The following is a 20169-nucleotide window of genomic DNA, read 5'->3' as shown; positions in this document are numbered from 1 at the left end:
CAAGCGTTTAAATGTACTCAAGGGTCTAAACATCTCCCCTGGCCCAAATCAGTAACGTGAAAAGACGAAGGGAAGGACACAGTAACCCCTGTGCCCACCAACTCCTGGACGCGGAGGCGTAGTCAGCCCTGAGTGGCCTGGTCCAAGGCCAAAGGACTAAGGGCCCGTAGGGCGCGGGGGCGGCCGGGCGGGGCGGGCGCGACCTTTCCTCCGGCTCCACCCTCGCCCGGTGGCGGCCTCTTTAAGAATCCGAGCCGCTAGCGGGCCTGCTGGCACTCACGTGACTCCGCTCAGCTTAATCGCTCGCGGAAGTGGTCCAGCTTCCGCCTCCCGCGAGGGGGTCTCCGGGTGCCCCCGCGGGGCGGGCTGGCCGGAGCGGGCACCGTCGGGCGGCCCGCAGCAGGTTGCTGTGATGGTGCAATTGTACAACCTGCACCCGTTCGGGTCGCAGCAGGTGGTGCCCTGCAAGTTGGAGCCTGAGCGCTTCTGCGGCGGGGGACGCGATGCGCTGTTCGTGGCGGCCGGTTGCAAGGTGGAGGCTTTCGCAGTCGCCGGCCAGGGGCTGTGCCAGCCAAGGTGTGCCTTTTCCACGCTGGGCAAGGTGCTGCGCCTGGCCTACAGTGAGGCCGGTGAGTAGCGGTGGGGTCAGGGGGCTCCTGGGCCCCGGATTGGGGCCTCCTTCCTAGAGGACCGAGCGACGCTTATAGCTCTGGATGGGGAAGTACTTCGTGCTTGCCGGACGGTCTTGCCAGGTCTGGCGGCTGATGGAAGGTGTGCGCTGTGCGGTTGTCCTGGCAACCACAGGTTAGAGCCTGCCTTTGGTGGGCGGGGGACGCTGATTGTTCCTGCTTCTCTGGCGTCCTCGCCGGGAAGTCCCTTGGTTGGGTGGCTGGATTCCACTCAACCCAGACACTTCACACCAAATAAACTTCTTTTAGTATAGAAAACAAGTACACACAAAAGTAGGGAGAATAGTATCCTGAACCCCCAGTTACTCCCATCTTCAACAGTTATGCCAACTCATGGCCAGTCCTTTATCTACTTCTTGTCGATTTTTGAAAGCTCACATTAAATGCTGATTTTTAAATCTGTATAAATAGAACTCAGGTCTTAGACCCCTTTTTCCCCAAACAGGGTAACAGCATCCACTACTCTTTTTCCACCAGAAACGTGAAGCAGTGCCAAGGGGTTACTGTGTGGGTGTATCCCTATTTTAGAAAAATCCAACATTTAAAAATAGGTACTTCAGATTACAGAAAAATTCACCATAGGATTCTTTTAACTGCCTGATAATACACTTAAAATTTGAATCCTGTTTTTCAAGAGGGGTAAAGGTGTAAATTGCAGTATTTAGGGTGGAAAAGACTTTGGCTGAGGCACTTTACTAATAAAGTGGAGAGCATGAACCTGGAGGACTGGAGATCTCTGCCTAATCGCTACTCTGTCCGCAACTGATTAGGTGTGAGTTTATAGAAACTTCTGGGTCTCAGTTTCTGTTTTTTTTTTTTTAAAAAAAGAAGTAATTTGAATGCTAGATCAGTGATTTCCAGACATTGGAATTTTGTGGATCAGCAAAGAATTGTGGGGCTACCATACACAGTATCTGACTGTTCATTTTGTCGAGATATATATTAAAAAAAATGAAAAGCCCTACTGTTTACCGTCATCGCTATTTATACTGATAATAGGAGAAACACTTACCTCCAAACATTGGATGTCTTTCTTTATGGGCAACTTACTATACTGTTATTATTTTTTCTTTTTGATTAGTGAAGGCATCAATAGGGGCCTGCAGGCCCACAGACCAGTTTGAAAACCACTTATTAGATCTGTAAGTTCTCTTTCAGCAGAAGATTCTGATTTTGATATTTTTATGATATTATTCTCCTAATCATTTCACAATATTAGTAGTTTTCCCCATCCCACCTCCTTTTTAGACCTAGGAGTTCTCACCTTCAAGAGCTCTGCTGAGTGGCAAACTCACCAGTTTCAACATTAGTATGTGTGTGTCTGCTGGTGAGGGAGAGACAGACAGACACTGTTTACATGATTTGTACCATTTGTCTTCCAAATGGACATTTAATCTAGAATTGGATGTGGCAGGCATTATGTAAACCTCTAGCTTTCTTGCCTGTCAGTAGTGGTGATTCTGGGGAATCCTTTGATGCCACTACTTGTGTATAAGAATCACCTGGGGGAGCTTTAAAAAACCCAATTCCTGAACCACAACCTTAGAGAAACAGTGTGTTTCCTAACAGTGTGTGCCCAGCATTGGGTGAGTCTGGTGTTTAGTCAGGATTGAGAATCACTGACCTAGAGCCTTAGTGGCTGCTGTAGGCAGTGAGTAGTATGGTACTGAAGCCTTGAAAAACAAAGATATTTTTGTAATTCAGTTGGCTGTCTTAAGAAACTACAGGAGTCCTGTGGTATGGCATTAGCATGAGTCAGATAGCTCAAGGGTAACTTTCAGCTTGAACTTAATGCCTGGGTATAGCTTCTATCAATCCACAGGTAGTGGACTGCTAGCTATGCTGATATCCAGATAACTCGTCTTACACTTTTCAGCTTTTTCTTTTTCGTCTCTGTCCTTCCACTCACAGTAACATGGACATGGGGATTCTTGCTCTAAGCCCAGGGTCTCCTCCACCCGCTACCCTGTCAAAAACAAAGTGAATCTTAGATCAGGGATTTATATTTACTGTAAATGCTTTGCAGGTCTCTTATCCAAACAGAAAACATTTTCAAATTTTTTTTTCCATTTCTAATTAGCAGGATGCCAGTCTCCTTTCATAAAGTTTGGGGGTATTAGAATGTAGGTCGAAATTTTGAAGGATGGGCCCTAAATATCATCATCAGTAATGGAAATTTAATATAGATTTTGTGTGTGAAGGGAGGAAGAGGAGATGCGAGAACTTGCTTTCGAGGGAGAAAGACCTGGTGGCCAGGGTTGAGTGCTGTGTGGGGAGCTCTGGTGCTGGACACTTGCTTATGGGGTGTCTGGAGGTGGTGAGGCAGAGGGGACAAGACCTTGTGGCCCTCAATGCCTGTCCTTTAGCACAAGTACATTAAAGAGCCCTAGAATGTCTATTATCTCCCCCCCACGCCCTACCCTCCCTCAACTTTTTTAAAATCATAAAACATATTTTCACACATTGTATGTTATTTCTGCCTTCTGATATCCATTTTGTCATAGGAGTGCAGCCTTTTCCTTAATCTGGTATTAGTGGTAACCAGGTTTATGATCTTGCTGCATAAAAGGAAAAGTTTACTTATTTTTTTAAAAAATCAATGACTCTCAGCTTAAGGATAAATATAAGAATGATTTTTTAATTTACTTAATGAAGACAGCCTGTTGTAAAATAAGTAAAATAAAGCCCTGGGTACATAATACCTTAAAAAGTTTAATTCCTTTCTCTTATAAAGGGCTATAACCTCCACAGAATCCTCTAGACTTATATCTCCTTTGGAACATTTTGAGAGACAGCGTGAAATGAACATTGGCTTTTGAGCTAACCAGATTGAGGTTTAACCCCAGTGCCGTCCTGTCTGTTGGCTGTGTTGCCTTAGGCAGGTTACTCGGCTTATCTGAGTCTCAGATTCCTGATCTATAAAATGGAGAAGGGGATAATGTCTTGAAGAGTTGTGAGGATTAACTGAGAGAACTCTAAAGCTCTGTTCAAAAGGCTTACCAGGTAGACACAACAAGTTCTAGTTCACCATTTGTAAGACAAGTTATTAATTTGAAAACATATTAATACAAGACAGCATAGGCACTATCTATAGTTTTTGAATTATATATGAAACAGTTGGTTCCCTCTGTGCCCACTTTCTGGAGAGTTTTTGTCATAAATGGGTGCTGAATTTTGTCTAAAGCTTTTTCTGCATCTATTGAGATTATCATATGGTTTTTATCTTTCAATTTGTTAATATGGTGTATCACATTGATTGATTTGTGTATATTGAAGAATCTCTTGCATTCCTGGGATAACCCCACTTGATCATGGTGTATGATCCTTTTAATGTGCTGTTGGATTCTGTTTCCTAGTATTTTGTTGAGGATTTTTGCATCTATGTTCATCAGTGATATTGGCCTGTAGTTTTCTTTCTTTGTGACATCCTTGTCTGGTTTTGGTATCAGGATGATGGTGGCCTTGTAGAATGAGTTTGGGAGTGATCCTCCCTCTGTTATATTTTGGAAGAATTTGAGCAGGATAGGTGTTAGCTCTTCTCTAAATGTTTGATAGAATTCGCCTGTGAAGCCATCTGGTCCTGGGCTTTTGTTTGATGGAAGATTTTTAATCGCAGTCTCAATTTCAGCATGTGTGATTGGTCTGTTTATATTTTCTGTTTCTTCCTGGTTCAGTCTCAGAAGGTTGTACTTTTCCAAGAATTTGTCCATTTCTTCCAGGTTGTCCATTTTATTGGTATATAGTTGCTTGTAGTAATCTCTCATGATCCTTTGTATTTCTGCAGTGTCAGTTGTTACTTCTCCTTTTTCATTTGTAATTTTGTTGATTTGAGTCTTCTCCCTTTTTTTCTTGATGAGTCTGGCTAATGGTTTATCAATTTTGTTTATCTTCCCAAAGAACCAACTTTTAGTTTTATTGATTTTTGCTATTGCTGTCTTCATTTCTTTTTCATGTATTTCTGATCTGATCTTTATGATTTCTTTCCTTCTGCTACCTTTGGGGTTTTTTTGTTCTTCTTTCTCTAATTGCTTTAGGTGTAAGGTTAGGTTGTTGATTTAAGATTTTTCTTGATTCTTGAGGTAGGATTGTGTTACTATAAACTTCCCTCTTAGAGCTGCTTTTGCTGCATCCCATTGGTTTTGGGTCATCGTGTTTTCATTGTTATTTGTCTCTCGGTATTTTTTTATTTCCTCTTTGATTTCTTCAGTGATTTCTTGGTTATTTAGTAGCGTATTGTTCAGTCTCCACGTATTTGTATTTTTTACAGATTTTTTTCCTGTAATTGATATCTAGTCTCTTAGCGTTGTGGTCGGAAAAGATACTTGATACAATTTCAATTTTCTTAAATTTACCAAGGCTTCATTTGTGACCCACAATATGGTCTGTACTGGAGAATTTTCCATGAACCCTTGAGAAGAAAGTGTATTCTGTTGTTTTTGGATGGATATTCTATAAATATCAGTTAAGTCCATCTTCTTTAATGTATCACTTAAAGCTTGTGTTTCCTTATTTATTTTCATTTTGGATGATCTGTCCATTGGTGAAAGTGGGGTGTTAAAGTCCCATACTATTATTGTGTTACTATTGATTTCCCCTCTTATGGCTGTTAACATTTGCCTTATGTATTGAGGTGCTTCTATTGTGTGTGCATAAATATTTACCATTGTTATATCTTCTTCTTGGATTGATCCCTTGATCATTATATAGTGTCCTTCTTTGTCTCTTATAATTTATTACAAGACTTTATTTTAAAGTCTATTTTGTCTAATAAGAGAATTGCTACTCCAGCTTTCTTTTGATTTCCATTTGCATGGAATATCTTTTTCCATCCCCTCACTTTCAGTCTGTATGTGTCCCTAGGTCTGAAGTGGGTCTCTTGCAGACAGCATATATATGGGTCTTGTTTTTGTATCCATTCAGCCAGTCTATGTCTTTTGGTTGGAGCATTTAATCCATTTGCATTTAAGGTAGTTATTGATATGTTTGTTCCTATTACCACTTTCTTAATTATTTGGGGTTTGTTTTTGTAGGTCTTTTCCTTCTCTTGTGTTTCTTGCCTAGAGAAGTTCCTTTAGCATTTGTTGTAAAGCTGGTTTGGTGGTGCTGAATTCTCTTAGCTTTTGCTTGTCTGTAAAGGTTTTAATTTCCCAATGGAATCTGAATGAGATCCTTGCTGCACAGAGTAATCTTGGTTTTAGGTTTTTCCCTTTCAGCACTTTAAGTACGTCCTGCCACTCCCTTCTGGCTTGCAGAGTTTCTGCTGAAAGATCAGCTGTTAACCTTATGGGGATTCCCTTGTATGTTATTTGTTGTTTTTCCCTTGCTGCTTTTAATATTTTTTCTTTGTATTTAATTTTTGATAGTTTGATTAATATGTGTCTCGGCGTGTTTCTCTTTGGGTTTATTCTGTATGGGACTCTCTGTGCTTCCTGGACTTGGGTGGCTATTTCCTTTCCCATGTTAGGGAAGTTTTCAACTATAAGCTCTTCAAATATTTTCTCAGTTGCTTTCTTTTTCTCTTCCTCTTCTGGGACCCCTGTAATTGAATGTTGCTGTGTTTAATGTTGTCCTAGAGCTCTCTGAGACTGTCCTCAATTCTTTTCATTATTTTTTCTTTATTCTGCTCCTTGGCAGTTATTTCTAACATTTTATCGTCCAGCTCACTTATACATTCTTCTGCCTCAGTTATTCTGCTATTGATTCCTTTTAGAGTATTTTTAATTTCAGTTATTGTGTTGTTCATCACTGTTTATTTGCTCTTTAGTTCTTCTAGATCCTTGTTAAATGTTTCTTCTGTTTTCTCCATTCTGCTTTTGAGATTTTGGATCATCTTTACTATCACTACTGTGAATTGTTTTTCAGGTAGGTTGCCTATTTCATCTTCATTTATTTGGTCTTATAGGTTTTTACCTTGCTCTTTCGTCTGTAACATATTTTTTTGTCATTTCATTTTTTTTTTTGATGGGTGGGGCTGTATTCCTGTTTTACTGGTTGTTTGGCCTGAAGTGTCCAGCACTAGAGTTTGCAGGGAGTTGGACAGAGCTGGGTCTTGGTGCTGAGATTAGGACCTCTGGGAGGCCTCACTTTGACTGATACTCCCTGGGGTCTGAGGTTTTCTGTTAGCCCAGTGTTTCGGACTCGGAGCTCCCACCACAGGAGCTTGGGCCCAACCTCAGGTCTGGGAACCAAATCCCACAAGCTTTGTGTTGTGGCAAAAAAAAAAAAAAAAAAAAAAAAAGAAAAGAAAAGAAAAAAAGGAGCAGTACAATATCAAAGAATAAAAACAAAATAAAATTAGGAAGATAAAAACTAGATTAGGAAAAATAAAAATATAATTGAAACAACTGCAACAAGGTAAAATAAAACTGCAACAGAAAAAAGAAAAAAAGGTGGGGGGTGGGGAACAAGCCAAAAGGAGAGAGCAATAACAAAGTATAAAGAATAAAATAAAATGAGAAAAATAAAAGATTTATTAGGAAAAATAAAAATATAAATGAATCAACGCTAATGAATCAGCAAGGTAAAACAGAACTCCAATGTAAAAGAGGAAAGAAGAAAAAAGAAGCCTTGGCTATGGGGGCAGAGTTTAGGCAGGAGTGGAACTTAGGCAAGGGTGGGGCTTAGGGTGGGGTGGGACCTAGGCTGGTGGGGGGTGACGTTTTAGCATGGGGCGGTGCCTAGGCTCAGGACCCAGTCGCTGGTGGTTCCTCCTGTCCCCTTAGGTGTCCATGATCCCCCACCGGTGCCTGGTAGGTGCCTTGGTCATGCAGAGATGCAAATTCCTCGTCCTCCTAGTCCGCCATCTTGACTCCACCCCCTCACTTTTATTCTTAACGCGCTTAGTTTTGCTTTCAATTTTATGTACCTTAGTTCTGAGTTAGATCTGCAGATGTGTACAAATAGTTCATATTTATGTATTGCACATAATCATGCTGTTCAGCATTGGTGCTATAGTGTATTATGTAAGTAATAAAAGCCATGTATAGAGGGTAGGAATGGGGAGTTATTGTTTAATGGATTCAGAGTTTTGGGGAAGATGAAAAAGTTTTGGAGATGGTGGTAATGGCTGTATAACAGTGTGAATGTACTTAATGTTGTTGAATTGTACACTTAAACATGGTGAAAATGGTAAGTTTTATGTATATTTTACCACAATAAAAATTTTTGTTTAATGTATTTACTGAGGGAATTCAAGGAAGATGGAGGCTACAAGGCATCTGTTGCCCCCAACTCCATCAGACTGCTTCTCTGGAACAGAGTGAGCAAATGTATGGGGCCTGCAGGGTATATTTAGGCATTCCACCAAGATCTCCAGGGAGAGAACAGGTACAGCCTCCACCTCTGTGGCATCAAAGGAACCAGCACAGGAGAAGGTTTGCTTCTGTTGAAGGCTGGATCATTCTGGAGGAGGAGGGGCTTGGCCAGCCCACTTGGTGTCTGCAGAAAGGGGCTGCCCCTGCTTGCTTGCTGCATCTGTATATCTGAAGTTCGTGTACTAACAGCAGCATTTCAGTTTCAATTCATTGGAATAGGGCTTGTTTACCTAATAATGTTTAGCATATAGTAAGTTCTCTTTTTAGAGTAACACTGACTTATCCCCTCTGACCCACAAAGTTCTAAAGATTAAAAATTTAAATGAGGACTTCCCTGGTGGCACAGGGTTAAGAATCCGCCCTCCAATGCAGGGGACATGGGTTCGATCCCTGCTCCAGTAAGATCCCACATGCTGTGGAGCAACCAAGCCCATGTGCCACAGCTACTGAGCCTGTGCTCTAGAGCCCGTGAGCCACAACTACTGAGCCTGCGTGCCACAACTACTGAAGCTTGCACACCTAGAGCCTGTGCTCTGCAATAAGAGAAGCTACTGCAGTGAGAAGCCTGTGCACTGCAATGAAGAGTAGCCCCCGCTCGCTGCAACTAGAGAAAGCCCTCACGCAGCAACGAAGAGCCAATACAGCCCAAAAAAAAAATTTAAATTAAATTAAGAAACCACTAAAATAGAATATGTAAGTGTGCATTTATGTAATTGGAGGACATAAGAGACTGTTTAAGCAAGTTAGGAAACACAGAAGCCAAGAAGGAAAAGATACATAGCTGGTTACATACTGTAAAAGATGCCATACAAAGTCAAACCATAACAAAGTCAAAAGTCAAACTATAGACTACCAGAAATGATTTGCTATTCATGGCCAATGAAGGATTAATTATCACTTTTACCCAGAGAGCTACTCTTCCTCGATAAGAAAAATCAACCTAATAAAATAGTAGATAACTTGCAGAAGGGAAATTATACATGGCTAAATAAACATAGGATAAGATGGCCAGCTTTATAAGTGGTCTGGAAAATATAAATTAGAATAACCATTAGAGTCCATGTTTCCCCCATCACATGGAGTCAGTTCTAGTGAAGATGTGGGGAAATAGGCCTGTTTAAACAGCGCTGGTGACAACATGAATCTCTATTACATAATTGTGATTGTAATCTGGCAATATGTGTTAAAATTTAAAATGTACCTGCCCTTTGACCTGATAGTCTTACTTTTGAAAATCTGTGCCGTTGAAACTTACCCCCTCCCCCACTAAATAAATATATAGGTATAGGCCTATTTATTACAGTATAAAGTATAGTAGCAAAAAAAACCTGGAAATACTTGAATGTAGTATCTCAGTAGGGGAATTGTTGAATAATTTATGGCACATGTACATACAGGCTATTTTGCAGATATTGAAAAGGATGTTAGATATCCATGTATCTAACCTGGAGGGAAAGATATTTGGTAATCTTTTCGTAATACATTGGTAATTTTTTAAAGTTGAAGATTGTTAAATATATTTAGTGTGATTCCATTTTGGTAAAAACAAAAACAAAAATGACAAACTACCACTCTATGATCTAGGTTTATATGAAAGAAAGGTTTAGAAGGACATGGGTTTAGGCTGTGTGTGTTAACATTGTCTCCTCATGGATCGGACTGCCGGGGAGAGATCATTATGCTTTTCATTTTGCACCTCTTTATCACTTTGACTTCTCACAACAAAGAGTAATTCCAAAATTACTTTGTAATTTAAAAAAGTCTAAGAAAATCAACAATTAAGGGAAAATTAACTTGGATTGAAATTTTATTTAATGTGTATGGCTTTATCCTATTTCTCAGAGTTGACATGAAGATATGACTTTTTTTTTTTTTTTTGCGGTGCGCGGGCCTCTCACTACTGTGGCCTCTCCCGTTGTGGAGCACAGGCTCCGGACACGCAGGCTCAGCGGCCATGGCTCACGGGCCCAGCCGCTCCACGGCATGTGGGATCCTCCCGGACCGGGGCACGAACCCATGTCCTCTACATCGGCAGGTGGACTCTCAACCACTGCGCCACCAGGGAAGCCCCAAGATATGACTTTTTTGGGAAGGGGAAGGGTTGTAGTATAATTTCTGCTAACCTCTTCAGAGTTCCTGAATTTATACCTAATTTTAACATCACACTAATACCAAACTCTTTATGTCAGGAGAACTTTGTTAGAGCTGTAGATTCAGAGGTACAATAACACTTAGAGCTATCATAGGAATAAATCGTAGAATTTCTCTGTAAGCTTCATGAATAATTAATGGATTATCTTAAGACATTAAAATGGGGGGAAATTGTATTGCAGAATCTAAATGTCTATTAGTTAAAAATACACCTAAGATCCTGTTACTTAGAGTTTCATTCTAGTCAATCTTTAATTCAAACATTCACATTAGATTCCGTTATAGTTCCTTTTCATGGTGCAAGGTAAGTGGTGGTTTCTAATTACAAATTCTAAGTATAATCTCATTTCTTTCTCAGGAGACTATTTGGTAGCAATTGAAGAGAAAAACAAAGCTACGTTTCTACGTGCTTATGTGAACTGGAGAAGTAAAAGGACTGAAAACTCCCGAGTGTGTATCCGAATGGTCGGACATGACGTGGAGCCACCCTTCAGTGAAACCTTCAGAGACCAGATGTCTATTGTGGAAATGCCACTTTCTGAGGCCCCCCTGTGCATTTCCTGTTGCCCTGTGAAAGGAGACCTTCTTGTTGGCTGCATAAATAAGTTAGTTTTATTTAGTTTGAAGTATCAGATCATTAATGAAGAATTCTCAATATTGGACTTTGAACGTTCTTTAATTATCCATATAGATAATATCACCCCTGTTGAAATTTCTTTTTGTATTGGATATGTCGCTGTCATGTCAGATTTAGAAGTTTTAATCCTAAAACTGGAGTCAGACCCCAAAAATGGAGAGAGTGTTAACCACCATCCACGTAAGACCAACAATCCAGTGAAACTGTCAGAAGGTAAATAATGAATTTAGCTTACTTTCTTGTTTTGGGTGCAGAGAAAACCCTTATTTCTGGCAATCTCTGAAAGTATGTAGTATTACAAGCCACTAGTATGTATATTACAAGCCACATTATTTATGATGTAGTTGTTCCTAATACGTGGGATTTGGATTTATGATCTGGCTGCCCATATCTTATCCTGTAGCACGTAAATGTATTTCAACATATATTTGTCATGAGAAATAATGAAACAGCTGCTGCTGGATGAGAAGTTTCTGGTCCCAGTCCTCATATTTACTAGCTGAATGACCTTGGGTTAGGAATACCATCTCTGAGTTTCAATTTCCTCGTGTGTAAAATGGGGATGATGATAATATCCCATTGTACTTTATCAGTTGTGAGGGATAAATGAGCAAGTGCTGAGACTTTTCAAAATCATAGTGCTTTATAAATACGTGAGATGTGTGTGCATAAATTATTACTGTGTCTGTTTAGTTGGTGGGAGGATATTGTGAAATCTAATTTGCATTGGAGGGGTCCTTGGACTTATTAAATAATTTTCTTCCATTTTATTTTTTAAGACATCAGTAATGAAACTTTGCAGCTTGAGTCAGATGATTTTGTTATCTGCCAAAAGCCCATGGAACTTCTTGGTGAAAAAAGCAAACAGTCTGGAATATCTGTTACACTGGAGTCAACAGGGTTAGCTGATGAAAAAATAAAATATTTCCACGTTCAGCACCTGCTCTATAGGTATTAGAAAGCTTTTTATTCACCAGCATTTAATATATATTTACCTACTTAAAGTACATGGAAATTAGATCTCTCCCCCCTCTCTCCCTCTTTAAACTCACAGACGTTTTGCTCCTGATATCTCATCCTGTGTCTTGTCGGATGACATCAAGTTGCATTCACTTCAGCTGCTACCCATTTACCAAACAGGTAGGTATGACATTGCTGCAGTGCAATGAGGTGAAAAGGCCCTCTGATGGGAGGGCAGCCTGGTGTGAGAAATAGATTAGGTTCTTCTACTGAGGCTCCCCGTGGCCTTGGGCAGATTCCTTAGCAAATAACAGTGAGTGCTAGAAAGGGAAGCCGCTCCGCGGCATGTGGGATCTTCCCGGACTGGGGCACGAACCCGTGTCCCCTGCGTTGGCAGACAGACTCTCAGCCACTGCACCACCAGGGAAGCCCTCCTTTTTCTTTTTTTACTGGCATTCTTATATAAAGAGCAACTTCCCCTAAGCAACTCTTTGGTTCTCCATTTATAGACTTTTTTGCATAGAAAAGTCAAAATATTGGTTCCCTTTATTTACTGGTTTCATGGTTGGTTTGTTTTTTGTTTGCTTTTTTTCATGCAGGGTCTCTTACTTCTGAGAGAAAAAATTCATCTCAGGAAAAAGAGTTGCTGAGCCTCTTTTGTTTTTTCTCATTACCTCATGTGGGCTATCTGTACATGGTTGTCAAATCTGTTGAATTAATGTCAGTCTACCAGTATCCTGAGAAGTCTCAGCAGGCAGTGCTCACACCACAATTTTTGCATGTCATCACAAGGTATGTTCCAGTCACTTGCTGGCTTTTGAGTCTCTTATTTCTCTGTAAATTCTTGAGGTGCTTTCTGAATCCTTGAATGAGAATTATGTGCACCAGTGTATAGCACTGTAAATTAATTATATACATCTGGAGGTTTTTTTGTTCTTTTTTTAATGGCCCATACCTGCCTTTTCAATGTCAGAGATGTAGATTCCGGTTTTGCCTTTGTTTTATTTTCTTAGACTGGATGGGGATCTTTCTAAGGAAGTGTAAAGTTCTTCATGAGGGAAGATTTTCATAGGGAATTCTAATGAAAAGTCAGTGGGGCCAGTCAGGGCATCTCTTTAGACTTTGTTTTAGATTTCCTAATTTCTTTTCACTGCTGTCCTATCTTTTCCGTATGAGTTGAGTTAATTGATAATGGTGTAGGACTGTCAAGAGGCCAGAAAGACTACCTGATTCTACCCTCTGAGTAGTGTAGATGGGGAAAGAATCCAGAGGTTGGGGGTGGTCAAGGTCATGTGGCTAACTGTGGTGGATGTCTTCTGAGTTGCCTCACCCTAGTAATCTGGCATGTAAACTGGCTTCCTGAGCAGGGCTTTAATGTCATTTCCTTTTATCTCAGCAGTAAGTGATGCTTATGGTTTTATTTCCTGTTTTTTCAGTTTAGATTATAGTCAAGGCACTGCATTAAGCCCTCTGGCCAACCACCTGTGAATAAGGCACACCATCTGCTTTCTGAAGCAACAACATAAGAGAGGGCCAGACACAAGGGACACAAACACTAGGAGATTAATGAAAAATGTCTTAAGACTTCGTGAAAAGAGCGTAGGCTGTGGGAGGAGGGAAATTACTTCTAGCTGAGTCACACAGGTAAGGTTTTTGTGTTTGAAGTGAAGCCCGAAAGCTAGTTAGGATTTGACAGGTAGAGATTGGAAGAGAAAGACATTCTAGATAGAGGGAAAGGTATAAACAAAGCTATGTCCAGGTTTGCAGGAGTGTCCAATAATTAATTGCATAGGACAGTGATTTTTTTTTTTCAACTGAGTGGTAATATCAGAATCTCCAGCAGGTGCTGGAGTGTATTTCACACAGCACAGGACCCACCTGGAGATTCTGACACCCACTCCTAGCGGGGGTACTCCCCTGTCTTCTCACTCCCTGGTGTAGGGAGAAATGCTATTGTGTGTTCCTTAAACGAACAGTGTGGAGGTAGCTAGTCTTCTTAATTTCCAAAGTGTTGTATAGTTATGTCCTTTAAATGTAAAGGAGCTGAAGCATAGAGAAATGGGGAAAACAGTGCTGGAGAGAGAGCTCAGGGCTTTGGAAATTAAGGAATTTTTTGAGATTTTGACCAAAGAAAGGGATGTGAATAGAGCATTGCTTTAGGAAAATGAGTGGTGGCCACTGCGGAGGATGGTTTGAACATAGATAATGAGCTATTGGGATGGCTCAGTAAGGATAATGAGGGGTCGCATTTGGGCAGGGCAGTAGCAGTGAGAAGAGAAGGAAGCATGGATGGGAGAGAATTACAAGACTTGATGTCTAGTGGGATACTGGGAATGGAGAAGACGTGAGAAAACCCACCAGTTTTGAGCCTGCTTTTATGAAAGAATAGAGGCTGCTATGTCATGGGGTGAAAGATGGTTTGGTTTAGACATTGGTGTTTGAGGTGCTTAGGGAATACCAAGAGGAAATGTTGATAGGTTTTTGGACACATAGGACTGAAGATTAGGGAAAAGAGGAAAGGTCAGATATTTTTATTACCAACAAAAAAGAGCTCATTATCAAAGTAGTGATCATGACCCCAAGAATGTGTAGACAGAGAAAAGTAGTTGGAGAACTAAACTGGTGAAAGTCATGTTTAGAAAGCGAGGGGAAAAAGAGAAGGGTCTGTATAAAGATGCCGAAGAATCCAGAAAACTATAGCTTCTCAGAAACCAAGGAAAAATTAGAGGGAGAAAGAAGGAAGAAAATATTTATTTCTACCCCCAAATATTTATACAACAGACTATCTTTTATCCATCTGATTGCATAACTGTACAGGACACTGAGAATTTACTGAGTGGACCGTCTAAATGCCCCTCCACCCAAAGTATAAGTCATGAACTAGTTTGAAATGTAGAGTCCCGAAAACATAGTATAGTGAGGGCTTGAAGAGACTTAAAATCTGTGGGTTTTGCCTGCTTCCAGGTGGGAAATTATTGAAGCTTTTCTTAATATTAGCACCAAAAGATACTCTGACATCATTAACCTGACTATGGAAGCATTAGACATTAGAATAGCTGTTGTTATATGTAAATTCAGATTCTTAATAAAGATTCCCCACCCCTATATTTAAAATCCTATATTGTTGAACTAATTTTTTTTGTGTGTGTGTGTTACGCGTGCCTCTCACTGTTGTGGCCTCTCCCGTTGCGGAGCACAGGCTCCAGACATGCAGGCTCAGCAGCCATGGCTTACGGGCCCAGCCGCTCTTGGGCCCAGCCACTCACAGGCCCAGCAGCTCCGCGGCATGTGGGATCTTCCCAGACCGGGGCACGAACCCGTGTCCCCTGCATCGGCAGGCGGACTCTCAACCACTGCGCCACCAGGGAAGCCCTGTTGAACTAATTTTTACATATTTTTTATTTTACCCAATAGAAACGTATTTTAGAAATATCTTGATCCATAAGTTTATCTTGAAAAGTTTCTTGAATAGTGATGTGTTTATATACCCTAAAAAAAAGCAATAAAATATTTTTTAAAAGCCTCTAAGAACAATATAAAATCATGTAATAAAATGTCATCCTTGTAGACATACATGATTCGGAAGGCCTCCCATAATCTGCCCTCTCAGAGTCAACCTTGTCAACACTTGGTCTATATTCATCCAACTTTTTTTTTTTTTAAAAAAAGAATACATACACAACTATGGTTTGTTTTCTACAGAAGTGGATCGTATGATGTCCACTTTTCAGCAACTTGCTGCTTCGCTTAGCAGCGTATCCTGGACGTCTTTTCAGGCCAGCACACACTTCAGTTCACTTTGTTCTTCTCTTATACTGCTGCTTAGTATTCCAGTGATAGCTAGTAGCTGGATTAATGTTGCTGGAGGTGAGTCGGAGGATGCAGGCTTTTTATCTCTAGAACGTAAAGGTCATCTTTGTGGTCATAGCTACTCTGACCTGTCATTCTGGCCCTGCTGCAGGTACTTCTTTTGGTTCCCAGTATCTCAAGGTCCCTTCTGTTCAGTTTCCTTCGTGAGGGCACCCTCTACCCCAGATTTCTAAGCGGTGGTGCTACCATCCCAGCTATTGTCATGACTCCAGAGGTCACATCCTAGAGCTCTCTGGACATGGACACAGTTGAAAGTGGGCTGAGACCAAAGTGGAAGCCCCAGCAAACAGATGGAGAGTCCTGACTGATGCCTCTACATCGTGCCAAGTCTCACAGCTGTGAAAATGTCAGAATGATTCTCTTGTTAAAGAAGTATTTCTTCTATTTTAAGGTTATTGTTAGATTTGCTTTAGTCCTTCATTTTTTTATTTCAATAGAGTTGATTTTTACTTCTCTCACTTTCTGATTTTTAAAAAAATTTTATTTATTTATTTGGCTACATTGGGTCTTTGTTGCTGCGCATGGGATTTCTCTAGTTGTGGCGAGCAGGGGCTACTCTTCGTTGTGGTGCATGGGCTTCTCATTGCCATGGCTTCTCTTGCTGCGGAGCACAGGCTCTAGGCACATGGGCTTCCGTAGTTGTGGCTCGTGGGCTCAGTAGTCGTGGTGCACGGGCTTAGTTGCATGTGGGATCTTCCCGGACCAGGGCTCGAGCCCGTGTCCCCTGCATTGGCAGGCGGATTCTTAACCACTGCGCCACCTGGGAAGCCCTCTGATTTGTTTTTAAAAATCATTCCTGGGAACCCACGACAAGGTGGGTTTTGTAGCAATTTCTAAGTTAACCATTGATGGTTTTCAATGTCACTGTTGGAGGGTTGACTTGTAAGTCTCCAAGCACTTACTGTTGGGGTCTCCGGGTTGCTTTGCTGTGCAGATATAGCCTGGGGTTGTGGAAAGAGCTAGAGGAGTGTAAAGAGTGAGGAGACCTGGGGTCTAATTTAACTCCATTCTCCAGAGAGGACTTGGACCAATCATGTACCTCGCAGGCCCTAATCTTTAAAAACAAGCTGCTGGACTAGGTAATTCTGAAGGTTCCTTCAGACAGTCTCTGATTTTCTCTTCTACCATTGGATTGGGTTTGCATAATCTAAGTGTGTTGCCCAGCATAATCCAGGCTCCATTTCATCCTGAGATAATAATCAGTAAACTTGGGTTCTAACCTTGGCTTTCATGGTCACCTCTCTGTACTTTGGGCAGATCCCAGGGGCATCATTTTGTCTATAAGATGAGAGTATTGACCCAGATCCATGGTTCTTAACTAGGAGTGTACGTTACACGAGGAGCTTCGTAGAAATATATGTGTCTAGATTCAGCCCCTAGAGATTATGATTTGGGTAGGAGTGAGGTGGGGACCAGTCATGTATTTAAAAAAAACACTCCATAGGGTTTCTGAGGTACTCTCCTTGTTAAGAAGCAGCCTAACTTGTCAGCATTTGACAGATACTTGGGTCTTCCCCCACCCCTGCCATTGCTCTGTGCTCCTGTGAAATCCTCCCAACGGTGGGCACACTGGTTCCTGGCCTCCACTTTGTTCAGTGGCATCTCTCCTCTTCCTCAGTAACAACCTGCAGTGTTACACAGTGCGGTGCAGTGCGGCGGCCGCTCGGGAGGAGGACCCGTATGTGGACACCACCCTGAAGGTTAGAGCTGGCTTATGGTGCAACCTAAAGATCACAGTATGAGTTGCTTGCAAATTTGCTCTTTGTGTCTAAGCTTGGCAAGCATGGAAGTTTTGTTTTTTCAATTAGAATGTTGGAATGTAAAATGATAAGCATTTTGTGATTCGTGGTTCAGCTGGTAATTTTTAAGATTACTTTGAAAACATTTTACTCAGAATTTAGATATAATACCTAGTTTTAAAAATTTGGTAAAGAATATATATATAGTGTAACTTCAGAGAGAGCACTTCACAGCTATGGTATACTACAATTTTATTCATTTAATAGAAGTATTGGCGGCAATTATATAGAGCTGTTAACAAAACAGTACAGAAATCAGTACATTCAGGAGCACAAAAGTGAATACAGCGCATTCAGATGATTTACTTACACTGTTATCAGATATGCCTTTAATTCTTGAATCGTTTTACAAAGCCTTCAACAACTATCCTGTAGCTCTGTAGTTTTGATCTAGTGTAAATGGATATTCTAGATCAATAACCTCGTTTTTAGTGAGTAATAATATGCTTAGTCTCTGAAAAGCTCTTGACCGCCAAATAAACAGAGGCAGTTTTATGATGAAATCCTCTGTTTTCTGACCTTGAATTTCTGTTCTCAGAAATACACTGATCGTTTGCATCATATTCCTCGTGTGCAGTTTTACCTCCGGAGCATAAGCTATTTGAATGGGTGTTTGTTGTGCATATCCGTGCTGTAGGGAACCCCCAAGTTATGATGGCCTCTATTTCACAGGTTAACATCCATCTGGCACCTGGAACGCCTTTTTCTGGAAAAATGAGTGTTCAGTGATGATGGTGTGTAGTACTTAATGTGTCCGAGGCACTCTTCCATTGTCATTGTCACCCAAATTGTGATATGCACTGGCGTTTTCTGGAAATTGTGTCTGAGTTCTTTTTTGCTGTGGGCGGCCTATCACTTTCTGCTGCTGACCAGGCTTACTGCCTACCTTCAGCCTCTTGGGAAATAAGAATCATAGCTTTCCCATGCCTTCCTGTCTGTGTTTAAGATATACACATAGCCTTTTCAGGAGTTTTTTTTTTTTTTTTTTTTTTTTTTTGCGGTACGCGGGCCTCTCACTGCTGTGGCCTCTCCTGTTGCGGAGCACAGGCTCCAGACGCGCAGGCCCAGCGGCCATGGCTCACGGGCCCAGCCGCTCCGCGGCATGTGGGATCTTCCCGGACCGGGGCACGAACCCGTGTCCCCTGCATCGGCAGGCGGACTCTCAACCACTGCGCCACCAGGGAAGCCCCTTGTTTTTTGTTTTAAACCTCAGAGAGACATAGGCTTGTGTAGGTAGTGATGGTGGAGTGAGGGGTACATAACAGATTGAGGTAGGACCAATCTGCATTTGGAAATAAATCTCAGTTCTAGGCCTTCTCAGAGTCTCATAAAAGCAGAGGGAAGGAACACAGAAGAAAGGAAGGTAGAAAAGAGGAGAGATGGACCACTGGTGGGGAACGCTGCCCCTGAGGCCAGTCCTCCTGAAGTTGGCAGAGGGAAGGACGGTGACGATCACACCTCCCGGCTCCCCCTGCCCTGCAACTCCACCGTTCTGAAACCCTAGATGCCCCTGAATGAGCATCATTCTGCTCCCTTGCTGACTCAGGCTTTGGGAGCTGCGGTGTCTGAGAAAGGTTTCACAACTTCAGAGTCGGGACCAAAGTACACGCTATCTTCATTTCCCTTTCCTCTGAGATTCTGGCTCAGCATCACCAAGGCCAACTTAACTATTCTTAGGAATGTAAAAAATAGATGGAGGTTTTCCCCCATGTGCTTTGTACAAAAGGGACAATGAAGATGACCTCAGAATCAAAACAGCATTAATGGAGGCGAGGGGGAGGCCTGGCAGCAGCATTTTGTGAGTCGCAGAAAGAGCTCTATTATCTTTCGTATCCATTCTACTTGACTGAATGGTCCCTTATAAGGACAGGAGGCTGGCTCTTGGTCCAGAATTTCCTACAGTTTTCCTGACACACCCCAGCCTGTTGGCTGTTCCAGGCAGTGTTCACGTCTACAGAGCTAACAGAGGCCATCGGAACATGAGAGTGTTTCTTTCGTACACACGCAACCACTAAGAAACCATTTTATGTACTCTACCTGAAGTACAATGTCCTTTTATGGTGTCTCATTTTGTCTAAAGAGGCCACTTGAATGTACCCTGAGCCAGCCCACTGTTAGTGGGGAATTTCCTGGGTGGCAGGTAATCAGCCCAGGGCTGGGCTCCTGGAACCCACTCTCTGCATTCCTTAAATCAAAGTCAACAGATACTAAGTAGCTCTTTGGCAGACACATGGATGAGATAGTTGGTTAAATAGTTTAGATAGGATAACCTCTTACTCTGATAAGAATAGGAATTTGAATTATTTGGGGGGAGAGTGAGGGGGAAGGAGACATTGTATCAAATAGATTGATTTTTGAAGATTAAAATTCATGCACTTTATTCCTTAGCTAAATTTCTGATTTTTTTTCCTTATTAGGCTTGCCCACCTGTCAGTATGGATGTCTGTGCTTTAAGAATACAGCTTTTCATAGGCTTGAAAGCCATCTGTCACTTTAAAAACCACGTTATACTTCTGACCAAGGCAGACCCTGAAACAATTCCAGAGAGGAGAGAGTCACCCAAGAGGCTTCTGTAAGCATCCCCTCACCCCCAGACATTCCTGCGAAAGTTTCTGGAATGAATTGTTACTGCTATATTTTGCATACATCTTTGTTGATATTTTTTTAAATGAAAGCTTTGAATGATCAGATAGCTTTTCTAGGTGTTCTTTTTCCAGAGTAAGAAAAGAAGTTTCTGATGATCTCTATAA

The 20169-nt window shown here is 41.5% G+C and overlaps 1 protein-coding gene across 3 annotated transcripts in view; it reads left to right on the top strand.

Annotated features, from left to right (window-relative positions):
* The first annotated feature begins 281 nt into the window (after positions 1-281).
* Positions 282-20169, top strand: part of HPS3 (HPS3 biogenesis of lysosomal organelles complex 2 subunit 1) — a 38214-nt gene continuing 18326 nt past the window's right edge. For all 3 annotated transcript variants that reach the window (XR_009532607.1, XM_060099550.1, XM_060099549.1), the window contains exons 1-7: positions 282-629; positions 10512-11003; positions 11570-11741; positions 11845-11930; positions 12350-12542; positions 17239-17320; positions 19837-19991. Coding sequence is in view for 2 of the 3 variants with exons in the window: in XM_060099550.1 (XP_059955533.1) it covers positions 413-629; positions 10512-11003; positions 11570-11741; positions 11845-11930; positions 12350-12542; positions 17239-17320; positions 19837-19991 (1397 nt within the window). In the remaining variant the exon portion in view is untranslated. The remainder of the gene's footprint in view (positions 630-10511; positions 11004-11569; positions 11742-11844; positions 11931-12349; positions 12543-17238; positions 17321-19836; positions 19992-20169) is intronic.

The sequence above is a fragment of the Mesoplodon densirostris genome, chromosome 5, assembly GCF_025265405.1.
Source record: "Mesoplodon densirostris isolate mMesDen1 chromosome 5, mMesDen1 primary haplotype, whole genome shotgun sequence".
In the NCBI taxonomy this organism is placed as follows: domain Eukaryota; kingdom Metazoa; phylum Chordata; class Mammalia; order Artiodactyla; family Ziphiidae; genus Mesoplodon; species Mesoplodon densirostris.
The sequence above is the reverse complement of the archived record's forward strand: the minus strand, read 5'-3'. Positions and strand labels throughout refer to the sequence as shown.